This window comes from Sphaeramia orbicularis, chromosome 22, assembly GCF_902148855.1.
Source record: "Sphaeramia orbicularis chromosome 22, fSphaOr1.1, whole genome shotgun sequence".
NCBI lineage: Eukaryota > Metazoa > Chordata > Actinopteri > Kurtiformes > Apogonidae > Sphaeramia > Sphaeramia orbicularis.
Genome location: NC_043978.1, coordinates 49,544,437 through 49,569,284, shown reverse-complemented (window position 1 = coordinate 49,569,284; position 24,848 = coordinate 49,544,437). Strand labels below are relative to the sequence as shown.

The 24,848-nt window shown below is 37.3% G+C and overlaps 1 protein-coding gene across 1 annotated transcript in view; it reads left to right on the top strand.

Moving 5' to 3' along the window:
- The window catches only part of rragd (ras-related GTP binding D), a 122,134-nt gene that overhangs the window by 14,881 nt on the left and 82,405 nt on the right, over window positions 1-24,848 (top strand). The window contains exons 3-4 of the mRNA XM_030125880.1: window positions 326-525; window positions 1,534-1,648. Coding sequence (XP_029981740.1) covers window positions 326-525; window positions 1,534-1,648 — 315 coding nt within the window. The remainder of the gene's footprint in view (window positions 1-325; window positions 526-1,533; window positions 1,649-24,848) is intronic.

The following is a 24,848-nucleotide window of genomic DNA, read 5'->3' as shown; positions in this document are numbered from 1 at the left end:
TGTCTGTTTTAGTCACATGATACACACAGGAGTTGGTACTTGATTGCATAACCACTGTTTTTGATGACTTTTAATGTTTCTCATATTTTTTTCCGTGACTGTACAATGTCAGTTTTCTTTGTAGTGACTTTTGGTATGTTTCAAATTTGCAAAACATTTTACAGACCAAGCGTTTCTGACAGTTTAGAACCAACCTTGACTTCAAACCATCCAGACATGTTACATCTAACTGTAGTTGTGATTTATCAGTGACAGCAGAAATAAGACGTCTATAAGCCTTCCCCCAGGATGTGGTTGAGTGGATCTTACCTGTCTCTCATTGCAGGATGACTATGTGGAGGCTTTGAGCAGACTGCACCTGACGGTCACCAGAGCCTACAAAGTGAACCCTGACATCAGCTTTGAGGTGTTCATTCACAAAGTGGACGGTCTGTCAGACGACCACAAGATTGAGAAGCAGAGGGACATCCACAAACGGGCCAACGACGACCTGGCAGACGCAGGCCTGGAACGAATACACCTGAGGTCAGCTTTATCTGCAGCTTTATCGCTTGGTTTTATACAAGCGGTTTAGGTGGATTAATCCTGTACGTTAAGGGTGTCAAACATACGGCCCGTGGGCCAAAGGGTTCAGTCCGGCCTGCGGGTTGAATTTATGAAATGCAAAAATTATATGTAAGGCATTAACAATCGAGGATGTTCAATTAATTTTAGTTCAGAACATTCAGACGAGTTTGCTCTCAAGTGGGTCTGACCAATAAAAGACTATCATACAGTTACATGACAATGTTTACAAACTATTCTTTCACATAAAATATGAATAACCTGAAGAAATATGAAAAAGCTGAATTGTCTTAACAGAAGTAAGTGCAATTTTAACATCATTTGGTGAATGTTTTTGCTCATTTTTATGCATATTTTCTTATTGTTTGTTAATTTGATCATATTGGTGGCTTATATTTGGTCTATTTATTTATTTCTGTTCATTTTGTACATGTTTCGCAAACTTTTGTAGTTTTTTTTTCATGTTATTCTTTATTTTGTTCATATTTCTTTTATATTATTATATTTTTTCCTAATAATTGTGTTCACGTTTTTCAAATTTCTCAAAATTCCTGTAACTTGTCATGCACATGTGTAGATGATGAACTGAGACATAATTGCACTTATTTTTTTAAACAAATTTCAGGTTGTTTGTGGATGCAAACATTTTCATAATGTAATTTTACTTTTTTCACTCTAAAACACAAAGAAAAGTTTAGGGTTGAGGTCATTTATAAGTTATTACTTAACTGGTCCACTTGAGATCACATTAGGCTATATGTACAGTATAAGGCTGAAGTCCTTTTTACACCCACTGTTCTCATGTTTCTTATACCATCAAAATTGACCACTATTCATACTTGTATCATTATATAACGGGCTTATTATTTATCTGTTGTGTCGAGTTTAAATTCTGATTATTCTTAGCTTTTTATTTCAACTAGTTTGTGGTCAAAGAGCTGAAATAAGTCTAATTTTTCTTTGTTCCAGCTTCTATTTGACCAGTATATACGACCACTCCATATTTGAGGCCTTCAGCAAAGTGGTCCAGAAGCTCATCCCACAGCTGCCCACTCTGGAAAACCTACTCAACATCTTCATATCTGTGAGTAATCCTGACCAGGCTGAAAGTGCAATATTAGGGATGCAATTTATTGATTAATCGTCATTGGCTTGGATTTTTTTTTTGCTCAAGTCAAGATGTTTTTTGTGTAATTCAAGCAAAAAAAATCTGCCAATTGAAGAAGTGAAAATCATCTTGGTAAGATTTCTTTAAATAAGATTTTCAAGATCTATTGTCTAAAAATAACTTCTTATATCTCACTGAAAAGTTACTCTTTTGGTGATTATGTCTTATTTTAAGTTTGATGAGATATTTTGACTAGAAATTAGAAAAATACACTTGGTAAGATTTGGATTTTTTCCAGTGTATTTCTCTGCCTGTATTTGGTGGACTTTTGCTGTGTGTGTAGTCAGGTGTTTGGTTTGTGTTTTTTGTCTGAATGTACAAAAGACTTGTGTTGTGTCCATGACGAAACCTTGAATCCCTTTTTGTTTAGTTCTGTTTTGAGACACTCATTTAGTGATGCACTGTCAGTAAGACCACGGCCTGTGTGTAGGTTTATCTGACCGTCACACACATCGGACTCAAGGTCTCACTTCTAGGTCTAAAATAGCACAAAATGTAGATAAATGTCTTAGTTGCAAAACAACTTTTAAGTAGTAATGATATATAGGAAATCTGTTTTTTTAATTATTAGTACCAACAGGAAAACTGATACCATCTCACCACATCTATACTCTCTAATTTTTGTCCTAGACATCTCCCACTTAATACCAGGTGTTAGTTAGTACTCATCCATACAGGCCATTAATGTGTTATTTATGTCAGTACATCAGTGAAAATATACTATTAATATAATTTATTATTTACATTTATAAACTTTAAAAGGGAGCTGGTTGTAAAATCTTTTTTTGTTTTTCAAAACAATGTTTTTTCTGGTAATACTTGTGCCCTTTTATTAAACATTAAAGGCAGACTTTCACAGAGAATGTTCACAACATGATGTTTAGCTCCCAGTCCATCTATTGAAAAGGCGCCGTGTCCGCCATCATCATCTTCATCATCATCTTCATCATCATTATCGTCATCATCATCGTCATTTCTTCAAAAATCTTCTCTGACAAAACTACTGTTCAGATTCATTTCAAATTTCATATGTAGCTTCTTTGGGAAAATGTCTACAAAGTTTGGTCGCAGTTTTGAGAAATTTAGATTTTTTGGATTTTAGACATATTTTTGCAATATTAAAAAAGTTGCCTTTACTTGTAATGGTCCATATGCTGATGGTTTATAACACAGATGTCAAACTTGCGGCCCAGGGGCCAAAACCGGCCCGCCAAACAAAAGGTCCAATCCGGTCTGTGGGATGAATTTGGAAAGTGCAAGTTAGGGCGTCAAACTCAAACATAATATAATGATAACCTATAAATAATGACAACACCAATTTTTTCTCTTTGATTTAGTGCAAAAAACATTAAATGATGAAAATATTTACATTTACAAACTATTCTTTAACAATAAAATGTGAATAACCTGAACAAATATGAACAAGCTGAAATATCTAAAGAAAGTTAAGCGCAATTTTAACAATACTTTGCCTGTCACTAAATGTTTTGTGCCTTTGTAGGTCTGATCTGTACATATGCATATGTATGAATGATAAGTCGAGGCATAATATTGATAAAATTGTACTTATATTTCTTAACAAATTTCTTTTTTTTCAGGTTATTCACATCCTTTTTGTTTGGATCGTTTGTAAATGTAAATATTGGCATAACTGAATGTCATGTTTTTTTACACTAAAACAGTTTGGAGTTGTCATTATTTATTGGCTATCATATTATTATTTTACTGGTCCAGCCCACTTCAGATTAAATCGGGCCGAATGTGGAACCTGAAAGAAAATGAGTTTGACACCCCTGGTTTATAACTTGAAAATGGTTACAGATATCAATATAGTCACTGTTGAGCTCTGATAGGAAGTCATATATGGACTTTCATTTGGGTCCATGACCTTTGACCTTGAGTGACCTTAAAGGGTCAAACTCAAGGTCACCAATGTCTAGATTTCAACAGTCTTCTTTTCCAAAACTTCTGGTCGGATTCATTTAAACATTTTTTATGTAGCTTCCTTTGTACAGCGTCTACAAATTCTGCTCACAGTTTTGAGATAATGAATTGCATTTGGAATATATTTGAATATAGGAAGTCATATATGGACTTTAATTTATTGAGTTCTCCTCCAGTGAAAGTACCACCCAGTTCTATTGGGAGATTGATTTCCTGTATCAAGACCACAGGACTCTAATATAGCGGCAGAACCTGACAACCTCACAAATTCAAATTGTTATTGATCCTTGACTGAACATGCCGGATATGTGAGATGCAGGGCCATTGGTTCTATTTTTTTTTGTTTTGTGTAGCATTCCTATATTACTTCAGATTCAGATTCAAGTTTATTTGTCATTTCAGCATATAAAAATACACAGAAACGAAATATTGTACTCAGGTCCCCGACTGGCAGCAGCATTTAGTTAAAAATAGTGTAAGTTACTGATAAAATAATAAAAATAATAAAATACTGATATAAAAAAATAGCAATAACACCCCCCCTAAAAATTACTTATAAATAACTAAAAAAAAAAAAGTTTTATTTATAAAGTATCCACATTCATTCATTTATTCAGTATTAACAACAGGATCTGATCATTCACTACTTGTTAAATCTCACAGAAAACTGACACACCTGTTAGTAATAAATAAAAGTCAGTGAAATCCTACATGAATAATGAAAATTTAAAAATATAAAAATGACATCTAAGGGTGTATTCACACCAGGAAAGTCTGATAGTTCACTTGCTTTGGGCCGGACCAAGTTTTTTTTTTTTTTTTTTTTGGTGCGGTTTGCTTTCACATTGTGCATTTTTGTAAGTGGACCAAAATCTGTAAACAAAACCACATGTGCTGAGGTCGTTCAGCCATTGGACAGAAATGAGCAGTGTCGATTAAAGTGCAAAGTCCAAAGTGAAAGGAGAGAATCATGGAAATTTTGCGTGCTGTTTTTGTTATCGTCATAGCGATATGGTTTTTACAGATGCAGGCGTTTGCACAAATGTTTGCGCAGCAAGAGCATTTGATGCAACGTCAGGTTTACGATATTGTAGAATTCATTTCTCAATGACGAAGACACAGACAGACGTCTACGGAGGACAGCGCTCATGTGCGCACATCATGTTGTGACTGTTGCTCTTCTTTACACAAGACGTAACAGGTCTGAAGTTGGAATTATGCTAGTGTATGAAAAGACTGTTATCAAAAAGCATTAGTGCTCCGTACTGCTGACCTATGTGTAGCTATCCTATATCACTGGTAAGTTTAGCCAGGGACAGAATTCCTTAATGCAGGCAAAGTTTGCAGGGGGTGATGAAGTAGTTTATTATTTTTCTTTTCAAGCACAACAGTCAAATCTAACCGGAGTTCTGAAAATGAAATGTCCACAAGTTATTGTTTTTCATAAGTACTGAATCCAACCCACACCCACAATGAAGCTCAATTACCGGGAACATAAACCAAAATTATACTGGCTTTTGACCTCTGCCTTTCTACAGTGACAATATGAACTAAGAACGCACCGTTTCCACAATAGTAAAAAAAAAAACAACTGTGTCGAATCGGGTCTGGTCTGCTTTCACACCTCAAATAAACCACACCAGGGTTTGTATGGTACCTCTCCAGCTGGGTCTCGGTTCACTTGTTTGGTCCGGAACAGAGTTCGGTGGTTTTTATTCACACCAGCCCAAAAGGTCCGAACCAAGGGAGCAAACGAACTCTGGTTTAAATGGACCAAACAAGGCAGGTGTGAATACACCCTTAATGACACACAGCTTCATAATAAAACATTCATGTGCACTTGGTTCTGCAGTTTGCAGTCCAGTCACTAGGTGGTGCTAAAACATAACTGTTCAAACGAACCACAGACGTAAACATTGGTTGAAATGCCACAAGTGCTTTTCAGATTGTTGTGTATGTTTATTGAATTTTATTCCTTCTGTGAGTATTTGTTCCTGATAGAAAAAAAGTAATGTTCTTGCTAGATGTTGTCTACAAGTGCTGGCAGTGCTGGCATTTGCTATGGGTCACCACACTTACCCACAATGCAATGAGCACACAGCACCCAAATGAATTAATGAAAAATATATTAACCATTTCAGGGCTGTGCACTGTTCTCCACTTTTAATTTTTTTTAAGTAGTTGTGTAACTAAACAGCCTATTTAGCCAAGGTCTGAGTGAGCCAGGATGTTTGGATTTTGCTTTCTTTAAATTTAAGATTTTGCTTGTGATCTTTTTCTCCAAACACAGTGTCCAATATAGTATATTTATCATTTATATGTATTATTTCTACAAAATATTTCTTTACCAGCAGGTAGTGTTCATTAGAGTTAGTAATAAAATGTAAATTTTATCTCATAGGGAGATGGAGAAGTGAATCAAGTGTAGGGATAGAAAGAGGTAACAGTCTGACTGAAAGAGTAACAGGGTTTAAATTGGCTGGAAGTGTGTTAAAGTGACTGGTCCTTGAATCTAGCTTCTGTTAGCTGTGGAAGTGGCAGGGTGAGTTTTTGAAGAGGTCCTGATTATTGAACGTGTTTCAGTGGATGGGATCTGCTCTGACTCCAGAACAGTGGTGTCCACTCATACAATCACACACAGATGGAGGGGGTCGGAGAGAGGAACACCCGTGGATCAGCACCTGGATAAGAGGACACTGAATCAGAGTTGGGGAGGCAAAGCAAACAATGAGCTGCTTTCACATGTATTCAAATATAATACACATTTTTGCTGGAGTTTTAGAAAGCTGCCATAAGAAAATACAGATTTTTGTGTATTCATGGCAGTTCAATCTCCGCTCAATGAACACTTTGAAACTGTTTGTTCCAAAGGTAAGGACTGAATTAGGCAAAAAATCTTTTAGTTTTCAGCTCCTGATGCCTGGAACAAGCTTCAGTCTGAGCTCCATATACAGACACTGATTCTTTTGACTGATTTTAAAGAGAGTTAAAACTCTGCAATCAAGGCTGTTGGTCTGTAAATGTTTCGGCTGGTTGTATATGGTTGTTTCTGCAATTACAAATGCTTTTATTATTGTAAAACTGTAATAATGTAACTGTAGTGCTGCCCCCCATCTCAATGGGACTAACCTGGTAAATAAAGGTTAAATAAAATAAATAAATAAACAAGTGGTGCTGGGCATAATAAAGCATAAGTAAATGGGAAGATTAAAAAAAAAAAAATCATAAAAAATGTGAACTTTGACCTACTTTTCCCAAAATATAATGACATCTGTTCTGGGTCACTGGCAAATTATAAACCCAATTTGGTAAGAATCGAACGAAGAGTTTTGCTGCTGAAATGTTAACAAACACACAAAGAAACAAACACACCGAATCAAAAACAATACCCCTTATCTTCCCTTCGGGGGGTGGGGTGGGGGTGGGGGTAATAATAATATTGTTAGATTGCAGTTTGCGCTCATGCCTCACACCAAAAGGGTTCTGGGTATAAACCTGGGGTCTGTATGTTTACACGCACAAAATGTTCTTGTTTTTGACTCACAAAAGAGAACTCCTCATAAGCTGTTTAAAAGACATGAAATGATTAAAAAACAAAAAAAATCCACTCATATTCCTGTCTGTATCCAGGAGTGCATACCTTCATTAAAAGAGTATTTTTAGTAGCACATTGTCTGAATTCATTCTCCCTCTTTCATTCTTTCAGATTTTGACGAGGTCAGCTTTCGATATTTTTTCATCCAAAATCCCATTATCATTTTTTCTTAAATTTTCATCTTCGCTCTTTGCCTCTACAATGAAAATAAAAAGGATTCTTTGAGTTTACTTGATTTTATTGTGGACATCGGTCCCACACGATCAGAACAAGGAGATGTGACACGCTTTTTCATTTTGTTTCTTTGAACTGGTGCATGTAAAGTTAGTGCATTTAATTCAAATCACAAAGCTTGAAAGAATCATGTTAATGCACATAACACATAATTTCCCTGTTCCCCTCATATAAATTTATTGCATTGTGTGACAGTATTTAAATCATGTCCAGGGTACACTCAAAGAAACAATTTCTTGGATGAATGTAATAAAATTATGGAAAGAATTCCCACCTAATTAAAATGCTTTCATTTAGTGAGACACAATTTTGTTGAACCAACTAACTGTAAGTATGCTAAGTGAACATAAAGTATTGGCATTACTATTACTTATTTGCAATGCATGGGTCCAACTTAATTTGTAAAAGTTGTTTCAACATATTTACTATGGAAGGATTTGACGTAATTGTCTTGGGTCACATTAACTTGTATAATATGATTACGGATAACTTATTTTGACAGGGTAGAGACAGCTGTGTTTTTAGTTGGTACAGTAACACTAATTAATCATGCTGATTGAACAGTACTATAGTAAATTCAGTCATCAGTGTATAGCCTATTAAGCTGTTCATAGATACTCAAAGATTTTCAACCCTTCCCTTCTGTCACGGTTCCTTACTTAAGGGCGTTTTCACTCAGCGTACTCGGATACGGACCCCAAAGTCCGCTTAATTTTATCCATGTGAATACAACTGTTCCGTGCTCGATAGGGATGGGAATCGAGAACTGGTTCTTTTTGAGAACTGGATCCCAGTAGCTCGATTCCTTGGAATTTTTTGCCTGCCTGCTTAACAATTCTGCTTATCGATTCCGCCTTTGTTGCGCATGCGTGATGACGTCGCGTGTACGCTGCATTGTTTTGGTCAGAACGTAGCCAACATGGCGTTGAGGCAGAAATGATCTAAAAAGATGACAACAGGTCCACTGGAACACTGTCAAAGCTTCCATGTCTTCAAAAGGGTAAAATCCCTCCAATATGTTCAAACATTTGTCCACAACATTTACAGGAATGTCACATATTTGATTCGCTACTTAGTGACGCTTGTGAATGTAGCAGCAGAGTGAACGCTGGGCCCAGTTCCAGTTCCAGTGTGGGCAACAAACGTCATACCCAAATACAAGTTTCTGAAGGTAGGGGAAAGGAAATGAGGTGCACAACAACGGGAGACGAGCTGAGTCGAACTGGCAATATGCGGCAATAGAGGAATTAGTAAGCGTCTTACTTTCACTGTAGCCCCCCCCCAAACCAGGCCCAGCGTCATCTGTTATTATTATTTGTACATACTGTATATGTTATATTTTCTATGTAGAGATGGAAATATAAAAGACAGTTAATGCAAACATGCCCGTTTGTACTCTTTTATTCCCTCACCCAATGAGAATCGATAAGAGAATGGGATCGATAAGCAAAATTGATAATGGAATCGGAATCATTAAATTCTTATCGATTCCCATCCCTAGTGCTTGAGTACTGTGCCTGAGTCCAGTTGAGAAGGTAGTCCTGGGTCTGGACTTCCCATACTCCAACACGGTATGTTGCTGTGTGAATGTGATCTCTGCCCGAGACCGGAAGTGACCTAATCACCATTTGGGAGTGGGTTAAGCACCACGAGACCATAGACGGCGCTCCTGACACAGAGAAAGCCCTGTGCTCCCAGGTTTTTTTTTTTTTTGGTTTTTTTTTACCTCTGCCTGGAGGTATTGTGATCACTTTGCTTTGTGTGTTTGTGTTTCCAAAATTCATAAAAAATTCAAAATGACTCCAATTAGCCTCCAATTTGATCCACCTGTAGCTAATAACAATATCTTGTATCTGGCACAAAATTGTCCACATCCACTGTGGAATGTGGACTCTGTGGACATTTCCATTTAACATTGAAAATCCCATTTACCACACATTTTTCATTATAACTCAACACATATTGATTGGAATTTAATATAATTTGACATACACATGACTGGTACCAAGCTTCAACTTTGCACAAAATATCCTTCTGCTCCATTTCTCTTCTGTTACGCTCTGTTGACTTTTGTTATTTTTTATGCACCACTTTCAAAAAATCATAAAAAATGCAATTCGTGAAATATCATTATGAAATTTGTTTTGCACATCCATAGTTTAAAAAGAAATAGTCGATCCACACATGCACACTGTTCGGGGAGCTTGATGGAGGTTTGCGTTCTCTGAACACTTGTTTAAACCTGTCTTGTCCATCATCATAACAGCAGAGTGGTAGTCCAGCTGCCTTTTGGTGCTGAACAAATTTGCTTTGCCAAGGGAAACTTCATAAAGAATAAGAGGCTCCCCCTGGTTTTAAGTGTCGTCTTAGGTAACACGAGCTGGAGCTGGAGCTGGCCCTCAGTGCATGCGCTGGGGTATAAATTTGGATGAGGTCCGTGACGTACTCTGGGGCCAGTCCATTCAAAGCTTTAAACACAAACAGCTTTTTACCGAGAAATGTTACATTTTCTCACAGGTGGAAATCCAAACCTCCACCCATCTGCCTAAGTCCACTACAAACTTACAGGAAATGCTGTAATAGTCTTAAAGTATTAGTTTTCAGTTAAATTGAGTGACATTAGATTTGCTGGGGGGGGGGGGGGGGGTGGATCCCTAAATCCCACAACAACACACTCCCACTGCACCAAACCACAGCACTAAAGCCAGAAATCCGGGGTAAAACCTGACCTTAAAAGGTTCATTTTTGGTTGGTGTAATTGTTAGAATGAATAGTTGTCTGTCTCTGTGACCCGTACTCACCTCATGAGTCCATCTTTTCATTCGCTGCTGTTACGACCAATGTGTTTGTCATCATCATCTCAGTCATGGTGTATTAATTTGTCACTGTTTTGCACAGTAGTAAACCAACTGAGTTTCTAAATGAGGAGCTGATACACGCTAGAGCAGGGGTATTAAACTCATTTCAGTTCAGGGGCCACTGTGTGGTAAGTCATATTTTTTGCTCTAATTATTTTTGTGATTGCATGGTTTGCATTTGAAAGTTGTGTAAATTATATTTGTGAGATAAACAAAGATTTTTGACACTGTTTATCCACCTTCACGATTATCTAATATAAGATTATTATATCCCGTGTAGATCAGTGTTCTTATTTCATATATCGGCCAATATATTGGTTATCGGCCAATATTGGATATCAGCCGATATATTGGATATCGGCTTTTTTTAACCCCCAATATCGGTATCGGCATCAGCCCCAAAAATCCCATATCGGTCGGGCTCTACATGACACCCTGCTGCCGCTGTGGATGGGATAATCCAAACGTACATTTCATCTCTTTTCTGCGTCGTGGGTGCTAATCAGTGAAAAGACCTCCACAAAGGACACATATATCCTTGCTTGTTGTTCCCCTGGAAAGTGTCTTTAATCATCAACATGCATTTTAGTAGCAGAGACGTCCTAAAAACATCATGTTGATTGATTTTCAGGTCAAACGCAGGAGGAATCAAGGAAGCACAAAACAGACAAATGAGATGATCCTATAGACTGCATTTTTGGTCAAATATGTATACATGACTTTTGTAGGTTTTAGATTCAGGTTTCTTAAAGGGTAACTGTTAGGGCTGCATGATATTGGAAAAAACTGACATTGTGATTTTTTTTAACCCTCCGATATATATTGCGATATGAAAAATACTCATGAGGATATAATAGCTGTGTGGTGCCGACGTAAATGGTCAAACGAATTAGTTGTGTTTCCTTTCATTGTGGAAACAGGTGCAAGGCACTGTCGACACAGGACATGTTTCAGTTTCATCCTTCTCGTAGCTGAAATAATTCAAGATAACTGACTGTGCTTTTCTTTTTGGCACCAAGTCTTAGTATTCGGTGATTTTCTCTTATTTGTTGCTCATTTTTCAGTGTTGTTACCAGCAGTTACATGACTTGGACAAAAATAGTAGACTTACCTCACAGAACCGCTGCCTCAGTTGAAGTGGGAGCTGGTCTATAGACGGAACCACCTACTCTTAACATTACTAGGAAAAGAAAGGTGATTGATTTTGCCTTTATTTGATGCAGTAGAGAGACAGACAGGAAAAAATGGGGGAGAGAGAATAAGGAAAGACATATAGCAAATGGCCTCAGGCCGGAATGGAACCCGAGGTAGTGAGAAAAGGCTTTGGACTGTTTTGGATGTGGTCCACCAGGTGATCCACCACACCAGCCTAAAGAAAGGCGATTTCAACATGATATCTAACATACAAATTAATACTCTGTGTGTCTGCACTGTATGTGTGATTTTTTTTTTTTTTTTTACCGCATTTGACTTGTGTGTGTACACTGTAAAAAATGACTGTAGAATTAACACCAAAAAGTTGTAAAATTGCAACATAAAAAAACTGTAAGTGACAATACAATGCAAAGTTGTTAATTTGAAAAGATTTTTGTGTTAACGATTAAATCAAATATAGCTGTAGTGTTTACAGGAAGAGTATGTAAACAAAACCAGATTTGTATGTAGAAATGATGTATTTCTATTGTTTTTAGAAAATAAAACTGGACATTGAAAACAATGTGGTGCTGTTTAAATTGCAAGACCATAATGTTGAAATAACAGCATATTTGCATTATATATATATATATATATATATATATATATATATATATATATATATATATGTTTAAAGTTGTAAAAAAGTACACATTTAACAATGTAACATTTTAAACTTGTAAATTAATGGGTTGGTAGAGTTGGTAGAGCAGCTCGTCCAATAACCAAAGGGTTGGTGGTTCAAATCCTGGCTCTGACTGTCCATATGAGAAAGTGTCCATGGAAGACACTGAACCCTAAATTGCTCCCAGTTGGACCTGGTGGATTTGGAAAGAGCTTTGGACACCATGGAGGTGGAAAAAAATGCGCTAAATAAGTGTAGTCCAGTTAAATCTACATGTTTAAAATGTTCAATCTACATGTTACTCCATAAATATTTTTACAGTTGGATGTGTTTTTTACAGTATTGTTCTGGAAACCATAGCTGCCAGTTTTTTTCCATTAAAACAACAGGATTTTTTTTTTTTACAGTGTAGATATGCACACTTCTTAAATGCAGGGACAGTCCAAATGAGTGGAGGTGACCTGAGGCCATGTTCACATGGGAGGGGTCCAGTGTTGCCTAGGGGCACCATGAGCTGGAGGGTACTCTACTTTGATTGGTGGCGCATTGGGACTGTTTTTATTTTAAATGTCTGTGTGTGACTAAAATCTCAATGGGGTGTTATGTTGCCTTTGGTTATAGGCAGTTGCTGATATTACCTGCAAATTTAACAAAGATCAGACAATAAACCTGCTCCAAACATAAGAGTTTCACAAAACTGAGTCTGTTTTTTTATGTCACATTGTAAGACGCCTCTAGGACAATTACACCTTGGATGAATGTTCCTATTACGTGGCTGTCATCTTCTCAGCTTAGACCCAGACTCATTTGTTAAAACACGTAAGTTATTTAATCACACAAGCAAACAAAAGCAATTGCTGTGTGAGGTAAAATGTGTTGGTTTTGTCTGGAGTTGGCATTGAAGCTCATTTCAGGGCTTCAGCTCCCTTTTGAAAAAGCCATCTGATGACAAGCGAAACAAGTGAAAATATCCTGATTAAAGCTCAGCTCTGAAGTGATAATTATTCTCTCGTCTGGGATCTTTTACTTGTACTAAGTAACCAACCTCTTAAATCATGCTGTGGATGGAGGCTCAGAACGCGGGTGAACTTTTTCTCTTTTAGTCATTAATGAGAGACGGCTGATCGTTGTGAGGCAGTTTAGGACCTTTAGCTGTCAAAATGCTGTAAAATTATCTACTGTACCAAAAATACTTTTTATTGATACCATGCCGTCTACATTCCTGATTTGTTCAAGCTTTTATTTATGGCAGCGTTTTTCAGGTGAAGTGTCTGATTTTCTCTTGCTAATTGAGAATCAAGCCTTGATGAAAACAGATGACAGTTTTGCATGTCCCTGAGGGAAAATCAAACACAAAAACTGCAATAAAGAGGATATTTTTAATTACACCGAGCCTCCCTTTCAGTTTGACTTTGTCACCAGTAACCTGAACTGTAAGATTACAAGAGGCCTAGTGACTTTGATCCTAAATATGTGTTAGCTCGGTTAGTGCACATGTGTTATAGGAGTGCAATTTATGACTCAAATACTTATTTGTACTTATTTTTTGCAATTGGTTACTCTAAAGACTTGTAAAAAGAAAATCCGAAATGTCTTTGTTGATGTATTCAAAATGCTTTACCTGTGGCAGACGCTGCTGCTCTTGTTGAAATCAATGTTTTAAAGTTTTAAAAGCTTTTCCAGCCTCTCTGTTGATATTCCTTATATTTTATTGACTTGAATTAATTACAGTACAATGCATATAAGATTCACAGTTTAACTTTTTGCTGTTTATAGATCGTACACATCATTGTCAGATCTGTTTTTCGATACGGCTTCACTGATAGACATTTACCGATCCAAACCACAGTCTCTGTAAACGTCATCAAAAATTAATACAGACTGCCTAAAGTCGGACCTTTCATCTGTCTCTCCGTCTCTTGCTGCGTTTCTCTGCCTCGAGCATCATGCCGTGTTCATTTCCTGGAAGAAAACTGCCATGCCGTTAAACTCAACTATGTATTATGGAACATTTTTGCCAAAATACAGCTCTGTAAAAACCAGTGGCAGCGACTGGCCATAGAATTTAATTTTAGTCCAGTAAAACCAGTCTTACATACAAGTAATCAAATCACTTTAAGCTCATAACAGCAAGGTTATGCCACTGTTCTCATCATTATAAACAACATATAGGCTTGTTTTTTCAATACAGTGACATTACATGAATAGTTTACTATTACTTTATGGATGTGATACATATGTTTGGTACAAGTCTTTGTTGTGTCACAAGTCCATACATTAACCCTTTCATGCATGAATTATGAGAACCTTAATCAAGATTTTTTTTCCTGAGGGTTTTTATTCCTCTTTAGGCATGAAAAAACAAACAAACAATGCAATTGAATTTTTTTTATTAATTTATTTTTCATGGAGTTACAAAAATGTCCACTCAGCTGGACACCATGCGTTAAATTTTTGAAGCAAAGAAACATACATTTAAAACCCATCATCATAAAGTGATAGACTGTGTGAAAACTATGAAATAAAAACATTTTTAATGCAGCTAATCTGATGTTTTCTCACATTTTATCATACTCTAATACTAGTTTTTACTTATTTCATGGAAATAATACCAAAAAAAATGTTTGAGAAAACTATAATTAGTCTTATAACAATTATAACACTTTATATGATAATATCCCTTTTTAATGTTGAATATTTAATTTTACCGTTTGGTTATTAATTTATATTCTCATACATGATGTTGTTTTATCTCACTCCTTCATTTTTGCATTGATTTGACAACATCATGTTATGTTATCTCTGCGCTCTGTACTCCGATTCACTCAATTTATTTGAAGTGTCATGTTTTTGCATTTGCTGTGCATATCTCTTTTATTGTGCTGTTTTCTGTTGTCTTTGCTTGCATCTTGTATCGTGCTGTTGTCCCTTTCTGCTTTGTCTGTCAAAGCACTTTGTCAACTCACTTTTTAAAGGTGCTATATAAATAAAGTTATTATTATTATTATTATTATTATTATTATTATTATTATTATTATTATTATTATTATTGTTGTTGTTGTTGTTGTTGTTGTTAATTAGCACTTGATTTAAACTCAAACACATTAGTGCAGACCAGGTTTATCAAGAACAGCAAAGTTACAGTAATGGTCTGAATGTCAGCGTAGAAAATGCACCAGCGTCCACTGTGTTGGTTGATATGGAACTAAAACAACTAAACCCATGAATATATAAGAGAACAGCTGGAGAATAGCTGTCCACTGTAGTGACCACTATGCATGAAAGGGTTGAGGTATATCCAGTAGCTGACTGAAAACAGTTTGTATATTTATACCGTAGATGAGTTTAACTCTGTTTGTAGTTGCTAAATGAACATATTCACATATATTCGCAGGATTCATAGTCCCTTAAAATCGAGCTGTTCTGACATCATGTAAATAGTTTGTGTAGTTTTGTTTTACCTGCCTGTTGTAAAATAATAGTGGATTTATCATCTATTCATGAACAGTCACTTACAATAAGCATAGTAACACTCAATCTGAAGTCTAAGCGTTAAACAGCACAACTAAGTGGATGTTTTTTTTATAGGGATGTACAAAAATATTACGTAAACATGAAGCCATCAATGGGGTGTTACACAATAAACATAGCTATACAAGTTCATATTACAGGAATGAAATGAACAGTTGTGAGAGCAAATCTGCATGTCATGTGTGAGCTGTGAGATTATTGTATCTGCTGCATCTGTGAAAAGCTGCTCACAGCTGGCATAGGAGGCGTCTACACACACACACACACACACACACACACACACGCACACACACAGCAGATGACAGAGTGTGCTCTGACAACAAAGGGTGAGTGTGGGTTTGTTATTGCATCCCATAGATCAGCTCCTCAGGTCATTATTTACTTCATCTCATCAGTGCATTGTAAATTCATTCCCTCATCATTCCCACAGGAAATGCTTGGAAAAAGTGTTACGCTGTTATTTTAGTGACTTGAACACTATTTATAAATAAAATCTGCATAAGTTTATGTGAACAGTGTAACTGCAAACAGTGGCAGCGAGCAGACACTTTTACAGCTGATGCCGTTCATCAGATTTATCTGTAATTATAATTGTAACTTAGTAGACTTAAAGTCATTTTGAGTAAAATACCAGATCTCATCCATTCACTTATACTGTAGCAGAGCTGAAAGAAAATGGTTCAACACACAGTAAATTATATATTTTCTGCCATTAGAGCCACTTTCCTAAATGTAATGACAGGGCACCCACTGCATGTCCTGCTGTTAGCTTTATAACACAACAATTAATACAGATCGTATTTGGTTTGAAGAGACGGTAATGGTAAAGTAGCTGGTGTGTTTGTTGGAACTGCTTCATTCATACTGATTGTTTTGCATATCCCTATTATACATATTTTGTGTGTAGCAGTATTTTAAGTTGTTACGCCCGGCCTAGGGGTTTACCAGGGCGAACATAATGTGCTCACTTTTGTCCCCTCCCAGCTCCCAAGCACACACGTCAGTCGAAACTAAAAATTCACAATATTTATTATTAGTATTTTTCTCAACAACTAAGGAAGGGTTAGGGGAGGGAGCGGCTAAAACAACAAACAAAATATCTTCTTTTACAATTCAAACTAACTTACCTAATCAAAATAAATGCAAGAAATAAAATACAGAAAACTAACCTGAACTCCCTAACCAAAAACAGGAGAAAACGGGAAAACAAAAGAGCCGACCTCCCCTACCAGAAAAAGGTTCAATCTACAAAAACTATTTACAACTAGATACAATCAAATTTTGCAGGAGCACACGAAGACTGACGGTCACACACACACGAACACAGGGTTGAGAGCTGGCAGGAGGCAAGAGCGAGCATGGATGGAAGCTCCAGGGCCATTTTTAAAGGGGCCAGGCAATCACCTTCCACCAATCCGCTTCCTGCAACAAACAGACACAAAAGGGGCACAGCACACCTACAGGACGGGGGAGAACACACACTCTAAACAGAAAACATAAACACATATACATATAAATAGACAAATTATGACTCAGGGTCATAACATAAGTACTAATGAGTAAATCACAATCAGATTACCGTACTTTCCGGACTATAAGCTGCTACTTTTTTCTCGTTTTGAGCCCTGCAGCTTATACAGCGATGCAACTCGAGTATAGATTTATACAGGCTAACGGCCTCCAGGGGGCGCTCTAGCAGGAAACGCAAAGTGAGACAGACAGGTGGAAGAGGTGACGTGAAGAGGAGAAGTTTGAAGCTTAACTTTTAACAATCATTTTGCGTGTCATGCACAAACCCTCATCATGGAAAACACACGGAGAAATGCGTACGATGCAGCTTTTAAGTTAAAAGCAATCCATGTGTCTGTCCAAGAAGGAAACAGAGCTGCTGCACGTAAGTGCCATTGAGAGAGACAACGGAGGACAGACTGAGAAGGTGTGTGACGAAGCCTTTCTGAGGCTGTTCAACTCTGACACTAAAGACGACTGCAGTGGTTTCAATGCACAGAAGGAAGATGAAGACACAGATCAATGACTTTTCTGGGTTTTTGTACCAGCCGTGTTAATGCCGTTTTACTGCCGTGTTCCAGGCACTGTTTGGAAAAAAGCAGTTAAGGTATGGAAATAAATATTTAACCCTTTCATGCATGAATTATGAGACCCTTAATCAAGATTTTTTTCCTGAGTGTTTTTATTCCTCTTTAGGCATGGAAAAAACATGTCTAAAGAAAATTTTCTTATGAACCTATTTTTCAGGGAGCTGCAAAAATGTCCACTCAGTTGGACACCATGTGTTTAATTTTCGAAGCAAAGAAACATGTATTTACTGATATATTGTGTGAAAACTACAAAATAATTTTTTTTTTATTGCTTAATGTAGGTAATTCATTTCTCAGACAGGGGTAGTTGTTTGTTTACTTGCTTTACTAGTTTGTCTGATAAATGAATTACCTATAATAATTGTATGGGGAAGACAGTATGAACCTTTACCAGACATTTTTAATGCTACTAATCTTATGTTTTCTCACATTTTAACATGCTAATACCAGTCATTACTCACTTCATGGAGATAATATGCAAAAAAATCCAAAAAATGACAACTTAAAAAAAAACAAACAAAAAACTGTTAATTACAGACTTATAACAATAACAAGCACTTGATGTACACCTAAACATGTTACTCTAGATCAGGTTTATCAAGAACAGCAAAGTTACAGTAATGGTATGAATTGCTGTGTATGGGATGATGCATAAGTGTCCACTGTGTCGGCTGATATGGAACTAAACAACAAAATCCATGAATATATGAGAACAACTGTAGAATAGCTGTCCACTGTAGTGACTACTATGCATGAAGGGGTTAAGTAATCTTTCTGTTTACCATCTTTCTGTGTAAATATTTCCTGTTACATTGTGGACACCTGGCTTATAGTCAGGTGCGACTTAAAGTCAGGTGCAGCTTATAGCCCGGAAAGTACGGTAATAGATTCAGCCAATTAATCTGAGGCAGTAGGATGTTCTAAAAACTATCTACTTTGTCCAGACATGACTTTGATCGCCGCTGATGGCTGTGCTCCCTCCACCTGTTACCTGGGGTGAACCGCAGCTTTTTACATTGATGTTGTTATGAGCGTCATAAGGTGTTTGCTCACTGTTTACTGTTATTAATGCCAAAAAGCACTCAAGATAAGTCTGTTTTGGTAGTAGGCATGGTCAACCAGCTTTTCAAGCCACTGAGTGTAAAAGTGAGCCAAGCTAGATGTCCAACAAGTGTTCATTTTTGATCATTTGTGGCCACTTTTGCTAAAAACTTGTTTACACAGGATTTTCTCTTGATAATAATCTAAACTGAGAGCCCATGAAGCAGTGTTCTGACCTGCAGTCCTTATACGCTTATATTCAGTGAGGCTGACAAGTGGTATTTATATTGTATCTCAAGCATGTTTAATTTATTTCTCTCCACTAAAATAAAATCTTGAATATAAAGCATCACTTCCTTATGCATGGTAACCTATGAGAAACTGTGAGGAAAAGAAATTAGGATTCAGCTCACACTACAGCATAACTCACACTTAAGGACCCTCCTTATCAGAAGCATTCAACAGACTCTTTAGAAGCAACAGAAAACAGCCTAACATGCTGTAGAAAACACACAAACACACACACACACACACAAATCCCAAACATCCAATCCACACATTCCATGATGTTTGTTACCATTTGACAACAAGAAGTTACAAATACTAGTGGGACAGTGGGACTGTTGAACTCAGACAAAATCAAGATTGTAATCGCAACTTGTGATGCTGTTGAGTTTGTGTATACGTTATACAGTGACTGCACTTTTTTCCTCAAAACAAGCCTAATCTACTAGAAAGCTTTTGTGATAACATCTATTTCATTTGTAACTTAATGAAATTTAAACATCCTACTTTGTAATAAACACATAATCATTATTTTTCTTTATGGCTTAACTGTAACTTAAGTCATCTTCAGATTTCAGCTGAATGAACTGCAGTGCTTGTATGAACTGTACCTTTGTGTACTACTTTGTTCAAAAAGACAAAATACAATGAAGTCTACAATAAACATGAATGTATGGGATCATCAGTGACCAAAACAAAAAGAAATACCACCAACTTGTGGACTCACCTTATGCAGAAACCTATTCTGATGCATTGAAAAGAAAAACACTGGATGGCCAGAAAAACTCACAAACACAGGCCACAGGTGTTTACATGGGCATCTGAAATAGGATCTAACATTTATTCAGATTAAACCAGGAATAAAAGTTGTCATGTAAGCGCACGGACTGATGAGCCTCACAACACATGAACCTGAAGGGACTGGAACAGTCAACAGATTGTGTTAAATGTCAAAGCTATGAATGAATCACATGCAGTGCAGCACATACAAGATGGTGGAGCTAACATGGGTACAAATATGAGGCTAACTGAACTTTTAACTGAACTTGAAATAAAGCCTGACCTTTCCAGTCAGAGATTTGTTGACATTATTTCAACCTTAAGAAGCTGTGCAGTTCGCTTTGGTCAGTTCTCTTTAAACAAAGTAGAACTGCAACCGATTAATCGATTAGGTGCTTGAAGCGAATGCAAAAATTCACGATTCGATTAATCGACTAGAATTGATTGAAGGGAAATATTCTATTGCAGTTTTCCTGAATTGAAGCTTATTTGTGCGTCACAATAAGCGTCCGTGTGAAACACAACAGTGGAACCAATGTTTAACAGCAGAGAAATGAAGGAAACAAAGCTTTGATTCAGGAGAATTGTGGTTGAATTATTTTTTTGGATCATTTTGAGTCGATTAATCGGTTGCAGCTCTTAAATAAAAGCTCAGAGCAGTTCAGCAAGAGCTTGGCCTCTTGATGGGGGCCTCGCATAACCATCCATCCATCCATCCATCCATCCATCCATCCATCCATCCATCCATCCCTCCCTCTTATCCGGGTTGAGGTCACAGGGGCAGCAGCTTAATTAGAGAAGCCCAGACTTCCTTCTTACTGGGCACCTCCTCTCGTTCTTCTGAAGGAATTCTGAGGCGTTCCCAGGCCAGTTGACAGATGTAACCCTTCCAGCGTGTCCTTGGCCTGCCCTATGGTCTTCTTTCATATGGACATGCCTGGAACACCCCACCAGGGAGGCGTCCAGGAGGCATCTTGACCAGATGCCCCAACCACCTCAACTGGCTTCTCTCGATGTGGTGGAAGTAAACCATCCTCCAATGGCAGAGGATGAACAAGCAGCAGCGTGCACTAAATGTGTATGTCATCAACCATGGAAATATCAGCTGTCTGTGCTACATTTGGGATATTGCACAGGTGTCAAACATGCGGCCCAGGGGCCAAATCTGGCCCGCCAAAGGGTCCAATCCGGCCCATAGGATTAATTAGTGAAATGCAAAAATTACACTGAAGATATTAACAATCGAAGGTGGAAGAATCATTTTAATTCAGGTTCTACCTACAGATCTCAGTTGGGTCAGATCAGTAAAATAGTATCAGAATAACCTATAAATAATGACAACTGCAGATTTTTTATCTTTGTTTTAGTGAGAAAAAAAAGTAAAATTATATGAAAATGTTTACATTAACAAACGATCCTTTTACAAAAAATGTGAATAACTTGAACAAATATGAACAACCTGAAATGTCTTAAGAGAAGTAAATGCAATTTTACCAATATTTTACCTGGTAGTATATGTTTTGTGTGATTGTAATGTAAGTTGTAACGCACATGTGTAAATGATAAACTGATAAACTGAGGCATAATATTGTTAAAATTGCACTTGTTATTCTCAAGACCTTTCAAGTTGTTCGTGTTATTAAGATTTTTGAGGAAACGTTGTAGATGTAAAGATTATCATAATGTAATTTTACTTTTTTCAGTTATTATTTTACTGGTCCGGCCCACTTGAGATCATATTGGGGTGAATGTGGCCCCTGAACTAAAATAAGTTTGACACCCCTGGGATATTGCATCAGACCTCATTGAGACACTGAAAGTATTTGAGGAAGTGATCCTTGAAATGCATCCTTCTGCCCCTTGTGTCTGTTCTTAAACTGATGCTATAACAAGAAGGTCCGTCTTCAGCAGGCTTAAAAACTTTGGGGAAGACAGTCTAGTGAGGTGATTCTCCAAGACAGAGAACATTAAATGTCTGGTCTTGGCAATTTTCCTCAACCCCTGTTACAAGGGCAAGGCATTCAACCAAACAAAGGCACTGCAGAAAGCCGAAGAAATGATGAAAGAATATGATGACGAGCAAAAATGGAACAGTCTGGTGAAACACAAAATCCAACATAAAGACCAGACTTATCCCTCTCCACTTCTTGGAGACAGTAGATAAGTCAAACTTCTTGAAGCAGCTCAATAGACCAGTCCAGCTTTGAAACTTGAAGTTGGAGTATTACTTGGAGGAGCCATTGATTGATCAGAGTGCCTGTGGAGTGGTTAAGGGAATTAAAATGCTTTCTGCACCAGACAGAAAGTGTCTGTGCCCACTCCACCGCCATCAAATGTCAGACCATGATTGGTGAGGTCAGGATCGTCTATGATAAGTAAAGGAGGCACCTTTCAGGGGAGACCATTGCTGTTTTTTCCATTACAGCCAGAGGGTTTTCAATGGGGACTACTAGTTAATCACTGATATTAGCCTGAAAATTGTCCATATTTATCTTTTCATTTAGATATTTATTTCAATGATTGTGATTTTAATTATTTCCTTTTTTATGCAAATAGTGATATGATATTATATACTATACATATTATGTTTGGGCGACACGGTGGTGCAGTGGTTAGCACTCGTGCCTCACAGCAAGAAGGTCCTGGGTTCGATTCCAACACCAGTTGACTGGGGGTGGGACCTTTCTGTGTGGAGTTTGCATGTTCTCCCCGTGTCTGCGTGGGTTCTCTCCGGATACTCCGGCTTCCTCCCACCATCCAATGACATGCGCTAATAGGTTAATCAGTTAATCTAAATTGCCCATAGGTGTGAATGTGAGAGTGATTGTTTGTCTCTATATGTTCAGCCCTGCGATGAACTGGCGACTGGTCCAGGGTGTACCCCGCCTTCGCCCCTATGTAGCTGGGATAGGCTCCAAGCGACCCCCGTGATCCTAGTGAGGATAAAGCGGGTTCAGATAATGAATGAATGAAAATTATGTTTGATTCAGGTGTTCATTTTCACTGCAGGAATGTTCATTTTCAAAGGATGCAGCCTCTTTGCAAAATAGTGTCAAGGAGACAGTATTCTTTTGTTGTGTCGTACACTTGAGGAAGCACACCATGGTCTTAAGGTGACCAGATCTTTATAGAAGAAAACAGCACATAAGATAAAAAGTATGACTTTGTCAAACCTTTCAGTGTGCAGCTGCAGCTCAGCGTTTTTAGTTTCATGTAATGAGTAGGGCTGTGTATTGGCAAGAATCTGGCGATACGATACAAATCACAATACTAGGATCACAATACGATATATCACGATATATCATGATACTGTTAAAAAGGCAATTTTTTGTTTGTTTCTTTTTCAAAATGATTATTTCCTTGAAGAATTGAATTACACCAGAAATATGCACAAATACTAAACACATTTTTATTTGATCACAACCAGATCTAAAGCTATATCACAAAATGTTTCTAATTCTCCTAGTTTCCAAAGGAACTACCATCTGCCTGTCAGACAGTAAAAAGTGCATTTAGGATGCTTCAAATAACCATTATTTAATAAAACAGTGTTAAATAATAATACGTAAAATATAAACAATAAAGAAAAACAAAAAACAAAAATGAACCTCCACCATATCTGCATTTGAATAAATACCTAAAAATATCGATAGTCATTTTTAATATTGCTACAGTATCGTGAAATGAAATATTGCGATATATTGTAGAGCCGATATTTTCTTACACCCCTAGGAATGAGGGGACTTATCATACGTACAGAAGAGGGAAGGAGAATGTGGCTTTTTGTGTACATTTTGTGTACATCAAAGGTGTGTTCCTAATGTTTCAGGCTGTAGAGTCTTGACCTGGGGAGATGGCTCTTCAATATTCTGCCATAAATCTGTTTAGTGGTTGCTGACTCTTTTTTTTTCCTACTGGATATATGTTGTTCTGTACACTCCCCACTGCTGAAGTCTAATTCAGATGTACACACATATTTACTTTTGAGCTTATATGTTTATTTATTTAGATTTTTTGCCTCTGGAGTGTCCGAGGACTCGTGTGCAAATTTGCACTTGCCTTGCAGCGGTAAATTTGCATATGTGTCTTATACATGAAATTATCTCCAACTTGAGTGACCCAACCAGATCCAGAATTATTTATAAGTTCAACGCCACTGCTGGGTTCTAAAGGCATAAGTTCAGATCATAGATAGTGAACAGAGCACAATAACAACATGCCATGAATAAATGATGCATAAAGCGTTTCTATACTGCTGACAGAAACAACCTCACACACTGTTCCAGAGGCTACCACGCAGAAATCTCTCATTATCAAGTCCTCTGAAGAGACACTGAGTACTCCAGCACCACTGAGACCTGAGCACTCCACACTCTACCATGTTTCAGCACGGTTTCTAAGAGCTGACTTTCTTCTTTTTTTTTCTATGTTATGGCTCCTTCTATTTGTTAACGTGTTCTTTTGTTGGAAGCTCCAAGAAAAAGTCCGGATTCTTTTAGGTCTCATTTTTATAAATTTAATTTGGCTTATCTGGGCGACATGGTGGTGCAGTGGTTAGCACTCGTGCCTCACAGCAAGAAGGTCCTGGGTTCGATTCCAACACCAGTCGACGGGGGTGGGACCTTTCTGTATGGAGTTTGCATGTTCTCCCCATGTCTGCGTGGGTTCTCTTTGGGTACGCCAGCTTCCTTCCACCATCCAAAGACATGCACTGATAGGTTAATTGGTTAATCTATACTCCGTGCCAATGAAAACGCAACACTTGAAGATTCTTATATTTTTTTAAATCGATGAGGATTTTTATTCCATAAGCTCTTTTAGGGCTGTGCAGTTAATCGAAATTCGATTACGATTTCGATTATTACACGCAACAATTACAAAAATTATGTAATCGAGAAAAAACGATTATTAATTTTGAGTTGTTTTAATT